The 15,553-nt window shown below is 50.7% G+C and overlaps 1 protein-coding gene across 3 annotated transcripts in view; it reads right to left on the bottom strand.

Annotated features, from left to right (window-relative positions):
• Positions 1-11,107: 11,107 nt before the first annotated feature.
• Positions 11,108-15,553, bottom strand: part of LOC141116431 (mothers against decapentaplegic homolog 6-like) — a 29,970-nt gene continuing 25,524 nt past the window's right edge. For all 3 annotated transcript variants that reach the window (XM_073608704.1, XM_073608702.1, XM_073608703.1), the window contains exon 5: positions 11,108-15,058. In XM_073608704.1, coding sequence (XP_073464805.1) covers positions 14,523-15,058 — 536 coding nt within the window. In that variant the 3' untranslated portion in view covers positions 11,108-14,522. The remainder of the gene's footprint in view (positions 15,059-15,553) is intronic.

The raw sequence follows: 15,553 nt of genomic DNA, 5'->3' as shown, positions 1-15,553 counted from the left end.
ACTGAGGAGTACTGAGAGCTCTGTGAGTACTGAGGAGTACTGAGAGCTCTGTGAGTACCGAGGAGTACTGAGAGCTCTGTGAGTACTGAGGAGTACTGAGAGCTCTGTGAGTACCGAGGAGTACTGAGAGCGTTGTGAGTACCGAGGAGTACTGAGAGCTCTGTGAGTACAGAGGAGTACTGAGAGAGATGTGAGTACCCAGGAGTACTGAGAGCGTTGTGAGTACCGAGGAGTACTGAGAGCGTTGTGAGTACCGAGGAGTACTGAGAGCTCTGTGAGTACCGAGGAGTACTGAGAGCTCTGTGAGTACAGAGGAGTACTGAGAGCGCTTTGAGTACAGAGGAGTACTGAGAGCTCTGTGAGTACCGAGGAGTACTGAGAGCTCTGTGAGTACCGAGGAGTACTGAGAGCTCTGTGAGTACCGAGGAGTACTGAGAGCTCTGTGAGTACCGAGGAGTACTGAGAGAGATGTGAGTACCGAGGAGTACTGAGAGAGATGTGAGTACCGAGGAGTACTGAGAGAGATGTGAATACCGAGGAGTACTGAGACCTCTGTGAGTACCGAGGAGTACTGAGAGAGATGTGAGTACCGAGGAGTACTAAGAGCACTGTGAGTACTGAGGAGTACTGAGAGAGATGTGAGTACCAAGGAGTACTGAGAGCGCTTTGAGTACTGAGGAGTACTGAGAGCTCTGTGAGTACCGAGGAGTACTGAGAGCTCTGTGAGTACCGAGGAGTACTGAGAGCTCTGTGAGTACCGAGGAGTACTGAGAGAGATGTGAGTACCGAGGAGTACTGACAGCGTTGTGAGTACCGAGGAGTACTGAGAGCGCTTTGAGTACCGAGGAGTACTGAGAGCTCTGTGAGTACTGAGGAGTACTGAGAGCTCTGTGAGTACTGAGGAGTACTGAGAGCTCTGTGAGTACCGAGGAGTACTGAGAGCTCTGTGAGTACTGAGGAGTACTGAGAGCTCTGTGAGTACTGAGGAGTACTGAGAGCTCTGTGAGTACTGAGGAGTACTGAGAGCTCTGTGAGTACCGAGGAGTACTGAGAGCATTGTGAGTACTGAGGAGTACTGAGAGCTCTGTGAGTACAGAGGAGTACTGAGAGAGATGTGAGTACCGAGGAGTACTGAGAGCGTTGTGAGTACCGAGGAGTACTGAGAGCTCTGTGAGTACCGAGGAGTACTGAGAGCTCTGTGAGTACAGAGGAGTACTGAGAGCGCTTTGAGTACAGAGGAGTACTGAGAGCTCTGTGAGTACCGAGGAGTACTGAGAGCTCTGTGAGTACCGAGGAGTACTGAGAGCTCTGTGAGTACCGAGGAGTACTGAGAGCTCTGTGAGTACCGAGGAGTACTGAGAGAGATGTGAGTACCGAGGAGTACTGACAGCGTTGTGAGTACCGAGGAGTACTGAGAGCGCTTTGAGTACCGAGGAGTACTGAGAGCTCTGTGAGTACTGAGGAGTACTGAGAGCTCTGTGAGTATCGAGGAGTACTGAGAGCTCTGTGAGTACTGAGGAGTACTGAGAGCTCTGTGAGTACCGAGGAGTACTGAGAGCATTGTGAGTACCGAGGAGTACTGAGAGCTCTGTGAGTACCGAGGAGTACTGAGAGAGATGTGAGTACCGAGGAGTACTGAGAGCGTTGTGAGTACCGAGGAGTACTGAGAGCTCTGTGAGTACCGAGGAGTACTGAGAGCTCTGTGAGTACAGAGGAGTACTAAGAGCGCTTTGAGTACAGAGGAGTACTGAGAGCTCTGTGAGTACCGAGGAGTACTGAGAGCTCTGTGAGTACCGAGGAGTACTGAGAGCTCTGTGAGTACCGAGGAGTACTGAGAGCTCTGTGAGTACCGAGGAGTACTGAGAGCTCTGTGAGTACAGAGGAGTACTGAGAGCGCTTTGAGTACAGAGGAGTACTGAGAGCTCTGTGAGTACCGAGGAGTACTGAGAGCTCTGTGAGTACCGAGGAGTACTGAGAGCTCTGTGAGTACCGAGGAGTACTGAGAGCTCTGTGAGTACCGAGGAGTACTGAGAGAGATGTGAGTACCGAGGAGTACTGAGAGAGATGTGAATACCGAGGAGTACTGAGACCTCTGTGAGTACCGAGGAGTACTGAGAGAGATGTGAGTACCGAGGAGTACTAAGAGCACTGTGAGTACCGAGGAGTACTGACAGCGTTGTGAGTACCGAGGAGTACTGAGAGCGCTTTGAGTACCGAGGAGTACTGAGAGCTCTGTGAGTACTGAGGAGTACTGAGAGCTCTGTGAGTACTGAGGAGTACTGAGAGCTCTGTGAGTACCGAGGAGTACTGAGAGCTCTGTGAGTACTGAGGAGTACTGAGAGCTCTGTGAGTACCGAGAAGTACTGAGAGCATTGTGAGTACCGAGGAGTACTGAGAGCTCTGTGAGTACAGAGGAGTACTGAGAGAGATGTGAGTACCGAGGAGTACTGAGAGCGTTGTGAGTACCGAGGAGTACTGAGAGCTCTGTGAGTACCGAGGAGTACTGAGAGCTCTGTGAGTACAGAGGAGTACTGAGAGCGCTTTGAGTACAGAGGAGTACTGAGAGCTCTGTGAGAACCGAGGAGTACTGAGAGCTCTGTGAGTACTGAGGAGTACTGAGAGCTCTGTGAGTACCGAGGAGTACTGAGAGCTCTGTGAGTACCGAGGAGTACTGAGAGAGATGTGAGTACCGAGGAGTACTGAGAGCGTTGTGAGTACCGAGGAGTACTGAGAGCTCTGTGAGTACCGAGGAGTACTGAGAGCTCTGTGAGTACCGAGGAGTATTGAGAGAGATGTGAGTACCGAGGAGTACTGAGAGCGTTGTGAGTACCGAGGAGTACTGAGAGCTCTGTGAGTACCGAGGAGTACTGAGAGCTCTGTGAGTACAGAGGAGTACTGAGAGCGCTTTGAGTACAGAGGAGTACTGAGAGCTCTGTGAGTACCGAGGAGTACTGAGAGCTCTGTGAGTACTGAGGAGTACTGAGAGCTCTGTGAGTACCGAGGAGTACTGAGAGCTCTGTGAGTACCGAGGAGTACTGAGAGAGATGTGAGTACCGAGGAGTACTGAGAGCGTTGTGAGTACCGAGGAGTACTGAGAGCTCTGTGAGTACCGAGGAGTACTGAGAGCTCTGTGAGTACCGAGGAGTACTGAGAGAGATGTGAGTACCGAGGAGTACTGAGAGCGTTGTGAGTACCGAGGAGTACTGAGAGCTCTGTGAGTACTGAGGAGTACTGAGAGCTCTGTGAGTACAGAGGAGTACTAAGAGCGCTTTGAGTACAGAGGAGTACTGAGAGCTCTGTGAGTACCGAGGAGTACTGAGAGCTCTGTGAGTACCGAGGAGTACTGAGAGCTCTGTGAGTACCGAGGAGTACTGAGAGCTCTGTGAGTACCGAGGAGTACTGAGAGCTCTGTGAGTACAGAGGAGTACTGAGAGCGCTTTGAGTACAGAGGAGTACTGAGAGCTCTGTGAGTACCGAGGAGTACTGAGAGCTCTGTGAGTACCGAGGAGTACTGAGAGCTCTGTGAGTACCGAGGAGTACTGAGAGCTCTGTGAGTACCGAGGAGTACTGAGAGAGATGTGAGTACCGAGGAGTACTGAGAGAGATGTGAATACCGAGGAGTACTGAGACCTCTGTGAGTACCGAGGAGTACTGAGAGAGATGTGAGTACCGAGGAGTACTAAGAGCACTGTGAGTACCGAGGAGTACTGACAGCGTTGTGAGTACCGAGGAGTACTGAGAGCGCTTTGAGTACCGAGGAGTACTGAGAGCTCTGTGAGTACTGAGGAGTACTGAGAGCTCTGTGAGTACTGAGGAGTACTGAGAGCTCTGTGAGTACCGAGGAGTACTGAGAGCTCTGTGAGTACTGAGGAGTACTGAGAGCTCTGTGAGTACCGAGAAGTACTGAGAGCATTGTGAGTACCGAGGAGTACTGAGAGCTCTGTGAGTACAGAGGAGTACTGAGAGAGATGTGAGTACCGAGGAGTACTGAGAGCGTTGTGAGTACCGAGGAGTACTGAGAGCTCTGTGAGTACCGAGGAGTACTGAGAGCTCTGTGAGTACAGAGGAGTACTGAGAGCGCTTTGAGTACAGAGGAGTACTGAGAGCTCTGTGAGAACCGAGGAGTACTGAGAGCTCTGTGAGTACTGAGGAGTACTGAGAGCTCTGTGAGTACCGAGGAGTACTGAGAGCTCTGTGAGTACCGAGGAGTACTGAGAGAGATGTGAGTACCGAGGAGTACTGAGAGCGTTGTGAGTACCGAGGAGTACTGAGAGCTCTGTGAGTACCGAGGAGTACTGAGAGCTCTGTGAGTACCGAGGAGTATTGAGAGAGATGTGAGTACCGAGGAGTACTGAGAGCGTTGTGAGTACCGAGGAGTACTGAGAGCTCTGTGAGTACCGAGGAGTACTGAGAGCTCTGTGAGTACAGAGGAGTACTGAGAGCGCTTTGAGTACAGAGGAGTACTGAGAGCTCTGTGAGTACCGAGGAGTACTGAGAGCTCTGTGAGTACTGAGGAGTACTGAGAGCTCTGTGAGTACCGAGGAGTACTGAGAGCTCTGTGAGTACCGAGGAGTACTGAGAGAGATGTGAGTACCGAGGAGTACTGAGAGCGTTGTGAGTACCGAGGAGTACTGAGAGCTCTGTGAGTACCGAGGAGTACTGAGAGCTCTGTGAGTACCGAGGAGTACTGAGAGAGATGTGAGTACCGAGGAGTACTGAGAGCGTTGTGAGTACCGAGGAGTACTGAGAGCTCTGTGAGTACTGAGGAGTACTGAGTACATTGTGAGTATTAAGGAGTGAAGGGAACCCTGTGATTCCTGAGGTGTACTAAGGCCCCTGTGAGTACTCGTGAAGTGAGGAATGAGGGCCGAGGACCCAACGTTTTGGGGTACACAAGGTTCTCCTTGAGAAAAGGGTCTCTATTGTTTCTGGAAATGTTGGGTCCTTGGCTTTCATTGCTCAGCATTTGAGCTCCTCCTTGAACCTCATGGTCATGTGACTTCTGTACACCAGAAATACTTTTATGGTTTGGTATAAAATGGAGATTTTGTTGTATTTCGTGGACTCCGGATATACATCGTTTTATTGGGTTGGTGACTCAGGGGGCGGAGCTGGGAACCCGACATTTATCCAACATTCACTGGAAGTACCAGCAGTTTATGTCGCCTCCATCGCTGTGCCAGGAAATGAGCATTTTCATCAGGAGGCCGGCACTGGCCCTCTGTGTGTTTTTAGGTCTCCTTTCACCCCTCCGGGAATTTCAGCTGACATGGAGGAGGCCGCAGATTGTGAAATCTCTGCTTCCTGCTGAGCATTGCACACGCCGAGCCGCCTGACAACCGCCACAATCGCCCCATTGCAGGATATTGTCACCAAATTATTACACCGTCATTTCTGAGCTTCCAAAAATCCCCCCCTGTAGATGGACGAGGTCAGCCGATAATCCCTACACTTCACCAGTCCGCCTGTTCATGTATATTGGGGCGCAGGCCCCTCCCAGTCTCCGCTAGAATGAATACATGCCCCGCCTCTCCTCATTGACAGCCTATTAAAGAAGAGTCAGGATAATGGGCACACCACCATGACATGGGTGACGATACCTATAATGCCCCACAAGGCTATGCAACGTTCATATCACCCCATAAGAGTGTCCAATATTCATATCGCCCCGTAAGAGTATATAATATTTATATCGCCCCGTAAGAGTATATAATATTTATATCACCCCATAAGAGTATATAATATTTATATCACCCCATAAGAGTATATAATATTTATATCGCCCCATAAGAGTATATAATATTTATATTGCCCCGTAAGAGTATATAATATTTATATTGCCCCGTAAGAGTATATAATATTTATATTGCCCCATAAGAGTATAAACTAGGGTATGATGGGGGGCCTTATAAATTAGGGTATGATGGGGGGCCTTATAAATTAGGGGATGATGGGGGGGCCTTATAAATTAGGGGATGATGGGGGAGGGGCTTATAAATTAGGGGATGATGGGGGAGGGGCTTATAAATTAGGGGATGATGGGGGGGGCCTTATAAATTAGGGGATGATGGGGGAGGGGCTTATAAATTAGGGGATGATGGGGGAGGCCTTATAAATTAGGGGATGATGGGGGGACCTTATAAATTAGGGGATGGGGGGCCTTATAAATTAGGGGATGATGGGGGGACCTTATAAATTAGGGGATGATGGGGGACCTTATAAATTAGGGGATGATGGGGGGCCTTATAAATTAGGGGATGATGGGGGGCCTTATAAATTAGGGGATGATGGGGGGCCTTATAAATTAGGGGATGATGGGGGGCCCTTAGTGGTTTTGCTATGGGGCCCCATCAAACAAGACCCGGCTTCAGATCTGCTGCATCGCTTGGCCTGTCTGTGGCCACCTCTGGTTGTAGACAGTTGTGCCTCCTCCCCCCTCCTCCATTCACCCAAACAAATGTTCTAGATTGTAAGCTCTTGTGCTCCAGGCCCTCCTCCTTCATTCATCAGTGAAGAATCGTATACACCATATCAGATATAATCATAAATAAGAATCTTTTTTTCTGGATAGGTTCCAAAATCCACATAAGAGGAGGAGGAGTCAGAGGACAGGCCGACGCCCCATTTGTGTTTTTTAGGAACCCCCCTTCCCCCAAGAATCACACACAAACTCTGAGTATAATATAATAATTTAATAGAAATGTCAGCAGAGCGCCACATGGAGGTCACATGAGAGGCCACCTTGGAGGTCACATGGAAGGTCATATGAGAGGCCACATGGCGGTCACATGAGAGGCCACCTGGGAGGCCACATGGGAGGTAACATGAGAGGCCACATGGAGGTCACATGGGAGGTCACATGAGAGGCCACATGAGAGGTCACATGGGAGGTCACATGAGAGGTCACATGGGAGGTTACATGAGAGGTCACCTGGGAGGTCACATGAAAGGTCACATGAGAGGTCACATGGGAAGTCATATGAGAGGCCACATGGGAGGTCACATGAGAGGCCACATGGGAGGTCACATGAGAGGTCACCTGGGAGGTCACATGAAAGGTCACATGAGAGGTCACATGGGAGGTCACATGAGAGATCACATGGGAAGTCATCTGAGAGGCCACATGGGAGGTCACATGAGAGGCCACATGGGAGGTCACATGAGAGGCCACCTGGGAGGCCACATAAGAGGTCACATGAGAGGCCACCTGGGAGGCCACATGGGAGGTAACATGAGAGGCCACCTGGGAGGCCACATGGGAGGTAACATGAGAGGCCACATGAAAGGCCACCTGAGAGGTCACATGGGAGGTCACATGAGAGGCCACCTAGGAGGCCACATGAGAGGTCACATGAAAGGCCACCTGAGAGGTCACATGGGAGGTCACATAGGTCACATGAGAGGTCACATGAGAGGCCACCTAGGAGGCCACATGAGAGGTCACATGGGAGGGCACATGGGAGGTCACATGAGAGGTCAAATGGGAGGGCACATGAGAGGTCACATGAGAGGCCACATGAAAGGTCACATGAGAGGTCACATGGGAGGGCACATGTAAGGTCACATGAGAGGTCACATGAGAGGTCACATGAGAGGTCACATGGGAGGTCACATGAGAGGTCACATGAGAGGTCACATGAGAGGTCACATGGGAGGGCACATGGGAGGTCACATGGGAGGTCACATGAGAGGTCACATGGGAGGTCACATAGGTCACATGAGAGGTCACATGAGAGGCCACCTAGGAGACCACATGAGAGGTCACATGAGAGGCCACATGGGAGGGCACGTGGGAGGTCACATGAGAGGCCACATGAGAGGTCACATGAGAGGTCACATGAGAGGCCACCTAGGAGACCACATGAGAGGTCACATGGGAGGTCACATGAGAGGCCACATGGGAGGGCACGTGGGAGGTCACATGAGAGGCCACATGAGAGGTCACATGAGAGGTCACATGAGAGGCCACCTAGGAGACCACATGAGAGGTCACATGGGAGGTCACATGAGAGGCCACATGGGAGGGCACGTGGGAGGTCACATGAGAGGCCACATGAGAGGTCACATGAGAGGCCACATGAGAGGTCACATGATTAACGCCACGCTACAATTTCTCAGAAAAACACAATTTTTGGCTACAAAATAATACACAATTACAAAACTTAAAGGATTAGAAATTACATAAAAAAAATAGAAACAAATGTTAGCATTGTTGATATGAGTTATAAAGGTCACATGACGTGAAACGCGGTGGTGAGAATAAATATTTCCGCTCCGATTTGGTCTTTTCTCGCCATCGGGTGACATTGTGTCTTGGTTTATAGGAAGCTTATATATATTAAATATTATTTCTCCGTTATAAAAAGATCAAATATGTTCTGTATTTCATTCCCCCCATAAAATGATATAAATAGTAATAATAATAATAATAATGCAGATATAAGACATAACTCCGCCCATAATAAGGATTCTATTACTGTATAGACTAGAGAGTGAAAGTGAGCAGCTCCACTCCACCACCTTGTGGCCAGAAATGAGTATGACACCGCTGCCGCTGCGGGTGGGACTCTCACCAAATCGAGCCTTTATTGTGTTCACATGACAGGTCCACTTCCAACGTCATCGCCGCCGGCAACCACCGACCGCACGCCTTTGTTTTAAAGGGAAACTTTTTATATCTATCTCTAACCCATATCGCCTCCTCCTCTCCTTCTCCACCCCCCCCAGATCCCCCCCCCCTATACCCCATAGATCTCTTCCCCCTCTCCTCCTCTACCCCCCCGCTTCCCTTCCCCCCAGATCATTTCCCCTCTCCTTCCCCCCCGGATCTCTTCCCCTATACCTCCCAGATCCCCCCCCAGATCTCTTCCCCCTATACCCCATAAATCTATTCCCCCTCTCCTCCTCTTCTCCCCAGATCATTTGACCTCCCCCCCATATCTCTTCCCCCTATACCTCCCAGATCTCCCCCCCCCCCAGATCTCTTCCCCCTACACCCCATAAATCTCTTCCCCCTCTCCTCCTCTTCCCCCCAGATCATTTAACCTCCCCCCCCATATCTCTTCCCCCTATACCTCCCAGATCTCTTCCCCCCAGATCATTTCCCCTCTCCTTCACCCCCCCCCCCCAGATCTCTTCCCCCTATACCTCCCAGATCCCCCCCCCCATCTTTTCCCCCTATATCCCCCAGATCTCTCCCCCCTACACCCCATATATCTCTTCCCCCTCTCCTCCTTTACTCCCCTCTGCTTCTCTTCCCCCCCGATCATTTCCCCTCTCCTCCCCCCCAAATCTCTTCCCCCTATACCTCTCAGATCTCTCCCCCCCAGATCTCTTCCCCCCATACCTCCCAGATCTCACCCCCTATACATGCCAGATCTCTCCCCCCAGATCACTTCCCCCTATACCTACCAGATCTCTCCCCCCTCCCAGATCTCTTCCCCCTATACCTCCCAGACTTCTTCCCCTATACCTCCCAGATCTCCCCCCCCCAAATCACTTCCCCCTATAACCCCCAGATCCCCCCCTCCCAGATCTCTTCCCCCTATAACCCCCAGATCTCTCCCCCCTATACCTCCCAGATCTCCCTCCCAGATCTCTTCCCCTATAACCCCCAGATCTCTCCCCCCTATACCTCCCAGATCTCTTCCCCCCTGATCTCTTCCCCCTATACCTCCCAGATCTCTCCCCCCCTGATCTCTTACCCCTATACCACCCAGATCCCCCCCCCCTCCCAGATCTCTTCCCCCTATAACCCCCAGATCTCTTCCCCTATACCTCCCAGATCTCTCCCCCCCTGATCTCTTCCCCCTATACCTCCCAGATCTCCCTCCCAGATCTCTTCCCCCCTGATCTCTTCCCCCTATACCTCCCAGATCTCTCCCCCCCTGATCTCTTCCCCCTATACCACCCAGATCTCTTTCCCTCTCCTCCTCTATACCCCCTCTCATCCCCCCCCCCTTTAATCTCTCTTTCTCTCTCCTCTCCCCCTTCTCCACCTCCTGCTCCCACTTTCTTCACCTTATCGGGATCCCCCATACAGGGACGTACACTCACCTTCTCTACAACCTTACCACTTACACATCCCATCATTACCAGTACAAACTGGACCAGTATGACCCCTATTCCCGATCATTGGGCCTCACACCCGCCTGTCACCCCCCAAAACTCGCTCTGATTATCTTCATCACCGAACCAACAATCTGTCTGAGCGACATTCACCTTCCTTTCCTGCACTTTACTGAGGGGGCGCTTACTCTGCATCCTTCTGTACTTACCGCCCCCCCCTAAACAACCACTGGGGGGCCACATCAGCTGAGCTTTAGCTGGGTCATGTGACCACCAACAATTTCCAGCATATACAAAATACAAAAATGGCAAGACTGGCAGGGAGATCAGATTACATACACTGCTTTATAAAGTGTCGGACTTGTACAGGATTTAAGGTGCAGCTTCAGTTTCACAATACTGACCCCCACTATCCTGGTGTTCCCTCCCTGACCCCCCACTACCCTGGCGTTCCCTCCCTGACCCCCCCCCACTACCCTGACCCCCCCCCCCACTACCCTGGCATTCCCTCCTTGATCCCCCCACTACCCTGACCCCCCCCCCCAATACCCTGACCCCCCACTACCCTGGCGTTCCCTTCCTGACACCCCACTATGCTGCCGTTCCCTCCCTGACCCCCCACTACCCTGGTGTACCCTCCCTGACCCCCCTCTACCCTGGCATTCCCTCTCTGACCCCCCTCTACCCTGGCATTCCCTCCCTGACCCTCAACTACCCTGGCATTCCCTCCCTGACCCCCCTCTACCCTGGCATTCCCTCCCTGACCCACCACAACCCTGGCATTCCCTCCCTTACCCCCACTACCCTGGCATTCCCTCCCTGACCCCCACTATCCTGGCATTCCCTATCTGACCCGCCACAACCCTGGCATTCCCTCCCTTACCCCCACTACCCTGGCATTCCCTCCCTGACCCCCTCTACCCTGGCATTCCCTCCCTGACCCACCACAACCCTGGCATTCCCTCCCTTACCCCCACTACCCTGGGATTCCCTCCCTGACCCCCACTATCCTGGCATTCCCTCCCTGACCCCCACACACACACACACACACACACACACACACACACACACACGCTATCCTGGCATTCCCTACATTCCCTACCTGACCCCCACTTTGCAGTGGAACTTAGTATAAAAAAATCCAATGAAGCTACAACTACAGTATCTTGGTGATGCTGTTACACTAATGCCCAGAAGATGGCAGTAGAGTTCCATCATGGAAATTCCCAGCAGAGAGAAGCTGAATATACAATCATCCTGCAGCTTCACCCGGATGTCCTGAGTCATTTCTTGCCTCCTTCTCCCCAAGCTTCCCCAAAGGGGACAAAATCTGTTTTCACACAATCAGCCAATCTGTAGAGACTTTTTAAAATCACAGTTCCTCTGAAAAGTGACTCCACTCCAGATCAGGCATCATCCTTCATCTGCAGGGAAATGGGAAAGGAGACTTTTCTTGAGATCTGGAATTTTGTTTTCCAGTTTTACATTTTTATACTTTTTTTGGGGAAGAGATCTGTAACTGTGGGTTTACGTTCCTCAGAAGGACGTGTATTACAATGAGAGTCAATTATCTTGGTGGTCTTTTTAGATGGGTCTCAGTGAATGGAGATGGAGATGTACCCGCTGCATGTCTATGACTCCGTAATGTTAGATACCACCTCCCTGACCCCCATGGGATAGGATGGTGAAGTTGGCTCCATCAGAATGGCACAACAGAGGTGATGGAGGTCATACAAAGTTCGGATGGTAGAATTGGTGTGATGGGAAAGGCAAAAATGTGGTGATGGATGTTATGTAGGGTTGGGATGGTGAAGTTGGCTCTATATCAAAGGCACACCAGAGATAAGGAAGATCATGTAAGGTCAGGATGGTGGAGTTGGCTCCATGTTAAATGCACAACAGAGGTGATGGAGCTCACATAGGGCTGGTTTTTACGACCGGGCTCCTTCTTGGAGGTACAACAGAGGTGATGGAGCTCACATAGGGTTGGGTTGGATGACTGGCCTCTATCTTGGAGGTACAACAGAAGTGATGGAGCTGAAATCAGTGAGACTTTACGGTGTATTGTAAGAGATCCTAGATCAGGAAGAGGCACAGGACATCAGTACCTCATACACATGCATTAACGTTGCTAAAGACACCCCACAGATGACAGAGATACACTTCATAATTTGTTGGGATCCATAAGATTCCTAGACATTGGAGGTGGTAGTGCCAGACAGATGGAGGCCAATCTCATCATCTCACAGGCAGATCCAGGCTGTTGAGAGTGATGGAGTCCAGATATTACCAAGCTGTAGGAGACTTCTGAGTTACTAGAGAAGGAACTGTCTCCATAATGTTCCTGAGGATGCTATGGCGAGCTGGAAGCAGGGGTGCTGAAGATCACGTAGGACTGGGATGGTGGAGCCAGTTCCATCTGGAAGGTACAACAGAGGTGATGGAGGTCATGTAGGACTGGATGGTGGAGGCAACTCCAGCTGGAAGATTCAAAAGAGGTGATGGAGGTCATGTAGGACCAAGATGGTGGAGCCAGTTCCATCTGGAAGGTACAACAAAAGTAATGGAGGTCATGTAGGACTGGAATGGTGGAGCCAGTTCCATCTGGAATTAGAGTTAACAGAGGTCATGTAGGACTGGGATGGTAGAGGTAATTCCATCTGGAAGGTTCAACAAAGGTGATGGAGGTTAGGTAGGACTGAGATGGTGGAGCCAGTTCCATCTGGAAGGTTCAACATAGGTAATGGAGGTTCAATTAAGGTAATGGAGGTCATGTAGGACTGGGATGATGGAGCCAGTTCTATCTTAAAGGTTTAACATAGGTGATGGAGGTCATGTAGGACTGGGATGGTAAAGCCAGTTCCATCTGGAAGGTTCAACAAAGGTGATAGAAGTAATGTAGGACTGGGATGATAAAGCCAATGCCATCTGGAAGGGTCAACAGAGGTGATGGAGGTCATGTAGGACTGGAATGGTAGAGCCAGTTTAATTTGGAAGGTTCAACAGAGGTGATGGAGGTCACGTATGACTGGGATGGTGGAGCCTGTTCTATCTGGAAGGTTCAACAGAGGTAATTGAGGTCATAACAAAGGCACAACAGAGATTATGAAGATCATACAAAGTTGGGATAGTAGAGTGGGCTCCAAGAAAAAGGCATGACAAAGGTGATGAGGGTCAAGTAAGATTTGAATGCTGAAGTTGGCTTCATTAGAAAGACACAACAGTGGTGATGGAGGTCGTGTAGGATTATGATGGTGGAGATGGCCCTATGAGACAGACACAACAGAGAAGATAGAGTTAAGATGGTGGAGTTGGCTCCATGAAAAAGGCAGAACAGAGGTGGTGGAGGAGGTCAAGTAAGATTGGGTTGGTAGAGTTGGCTCCATGGGAAAGACACAATAGAGGTGATGGAGGTCATGTAGGATACGAATGGTGGAGGTGGCTCCATGGGAAAGGCACAACAGAGGTGATAGAGGTTGTGTAGGGATGGGATGGTGAAGTTGCCTCCATGAGAATGGTACAACAGAGGCGATGGAGGTCATACAGAGTTGGGATGGTAGAATTGGTGCCATGGGAAAGGCAAAACAGTGGTGATGGATGTTATGTAGCGTTGGGATGGTGGAGTTGGCTCCAAATCAAAGGCACAACAGAGATGATGAAGATCATGTAAGGTTGGGATGGTGGAGTTGGCTCTATGTTAAAGGAACAACAGAGGTAATGGAGTTCACATAGGGTTGGTTTTTTATGACCGGGCTCCTTCTTGGAGGTACAACAGAGGTGATAGAGCTCATGTAGGGTTGGGCTGGATGACTGGCCTCTGTCTTGGAGGCACAACAGAAGTGATGGAGCTGAAATCAGTGAGACTTTACGGTGTATTGTAAAAGATCCTAGATCAGGAAGAGGAACAGATGATGTCTATCGGCAGTAGACACAGGTTGTGGTGGCTGGTTGTGAAAGGAGACCATCATTTGGTTGTTATAGAGCCGGTGAGACTCTCCAGTGAGCCTGCTGGTAATGTTGGCCATACAATAACATGAAAGGAACAGAATCTCCCAGCTTTACTGATTTCCAGGTTTGATCGACCACAAATGTACTGCCAGCCAGAGGACACCTTTCATCACTTTCCGACCAATGTGAATCTTTTAATCACTGGAATCGGAAGTCATACTGTAGGCAGCAAGTCCCTGAGGACAGTTCAATCTCCATCCAATAAATCAAAATCTTCCAAAATGGCGCAGTATGTGGCCAACGGTTGATGGAGCCCATGGGTGGCGAGCTGGTCAGGGAGAGGCAGATTATAAAGGCCAGACCACAGTCGTCATAGAGGAAATTTAGGGGGATATAGAGGTGCAGATTAAGGATTGAAGGATTCTGAGGACCTCAGGTCATATACCCACAGCTCCTCTGGTGTCACACAGACTGTGCCCCCACCCCCTCACCCCAGCTCTGGCCCCTCATTTTGGGGTGCTGAGGAGAATCTCCAGCCAACAAGGACAAGATGTGATGAACTGGCGAGAGTAGCAGCCGCCCCAGCCCTTGGCAAAGCTGATCCGGACACTATGAAGGTCGGAGGGCCCCTCCCCCAGCACGGAGCACCTCGAGATTCTTTCCGCTTGCTGAGGGTCAAACACTTTGATGGAATAACCGGGTAACAGCTTGTGTACAGACTGCCCACGGGCATTCACTGGGGCCAGGGTGGGCGAGTTGATGAAAACGGGGTGTTCGCTGCGGTTGTACACCCACACCTCCTCCTGCTCATGGCTCAAGATCAGGCCCTGGCCAATCTTCTTCCTTGTACGTCTCACCATCTCATTGCGGGCCTCGGAGCCCAGGAAGCCCAAGCAGAAGCCGCTGCCTTTGGGCAGGTCATGGAAAATCTGTATGAAAGGTTCTGTGACATTGTAGAGGCGTCCTACGCGGGTCCGGTGCTCCCAGTACGCCAGTTTACACCAGTGGCCATCTTTGTGTGACCCTCTAGAGAGTGTCGTGTCTGCAGAGAGAAGAGGAGAGTCATACAATGTATTATAATATTACACTGCTAGACTGTAAGCTCCTGGGGACAGGGTCTCATTATACCCCTAGACTGTAAGCTCCTGGGGACAGGGTCTCATTATACCCCTAGACTGTAAGCTCCTGGGACAGGGTCTCATTATACCTCTAGACTGTAAGCTCCTGGGGTCAGGGTCTCATTATACCTCTAGACTGTAAGCTCCTGGGGACAGGGTCTCATTATACCTCTAGACTGTAAGCTCCTGGGGTCAGGATCTCATTATACCTCTAGACTGTAAGCTCCTGGGGTCAGGGTCTCATTATACCCCTAGACTGTAAGCTCCTGGGGTCAGGGTCTCATTATACCTCTAGACTGTAAGCTCCTGGGGATGGTCTCATTATACCTCTAGACTGTAAGCTCCTGGGGTCAGGGTCTCATTATACCTCTAGACTGTAAGCTCCTGGGGAAAGGGTCTCATTATAGGTGGGTCAGACA

The sequence above is a fragment of the Aquarana catesbeiana genome, linkage group LG13, assembly GCF_042186555.1.
Source record: "Aquarana catesbeiana isolate 2022-GZ linkage group LG13, ASM4218655v1, whole genome shotgun sequence".
Lineage (NCBI taxonomy): Eukaryota > Metazoa > Chordata > Amphibia > Anura > Ranidae > Aquarana > Aquarana catesbeiana.
The sequence above is the reverse complement of the archived record's forward strand: the minus strand, read 5'-3'. Positions and strand labels throughout refer to the sequence as shown.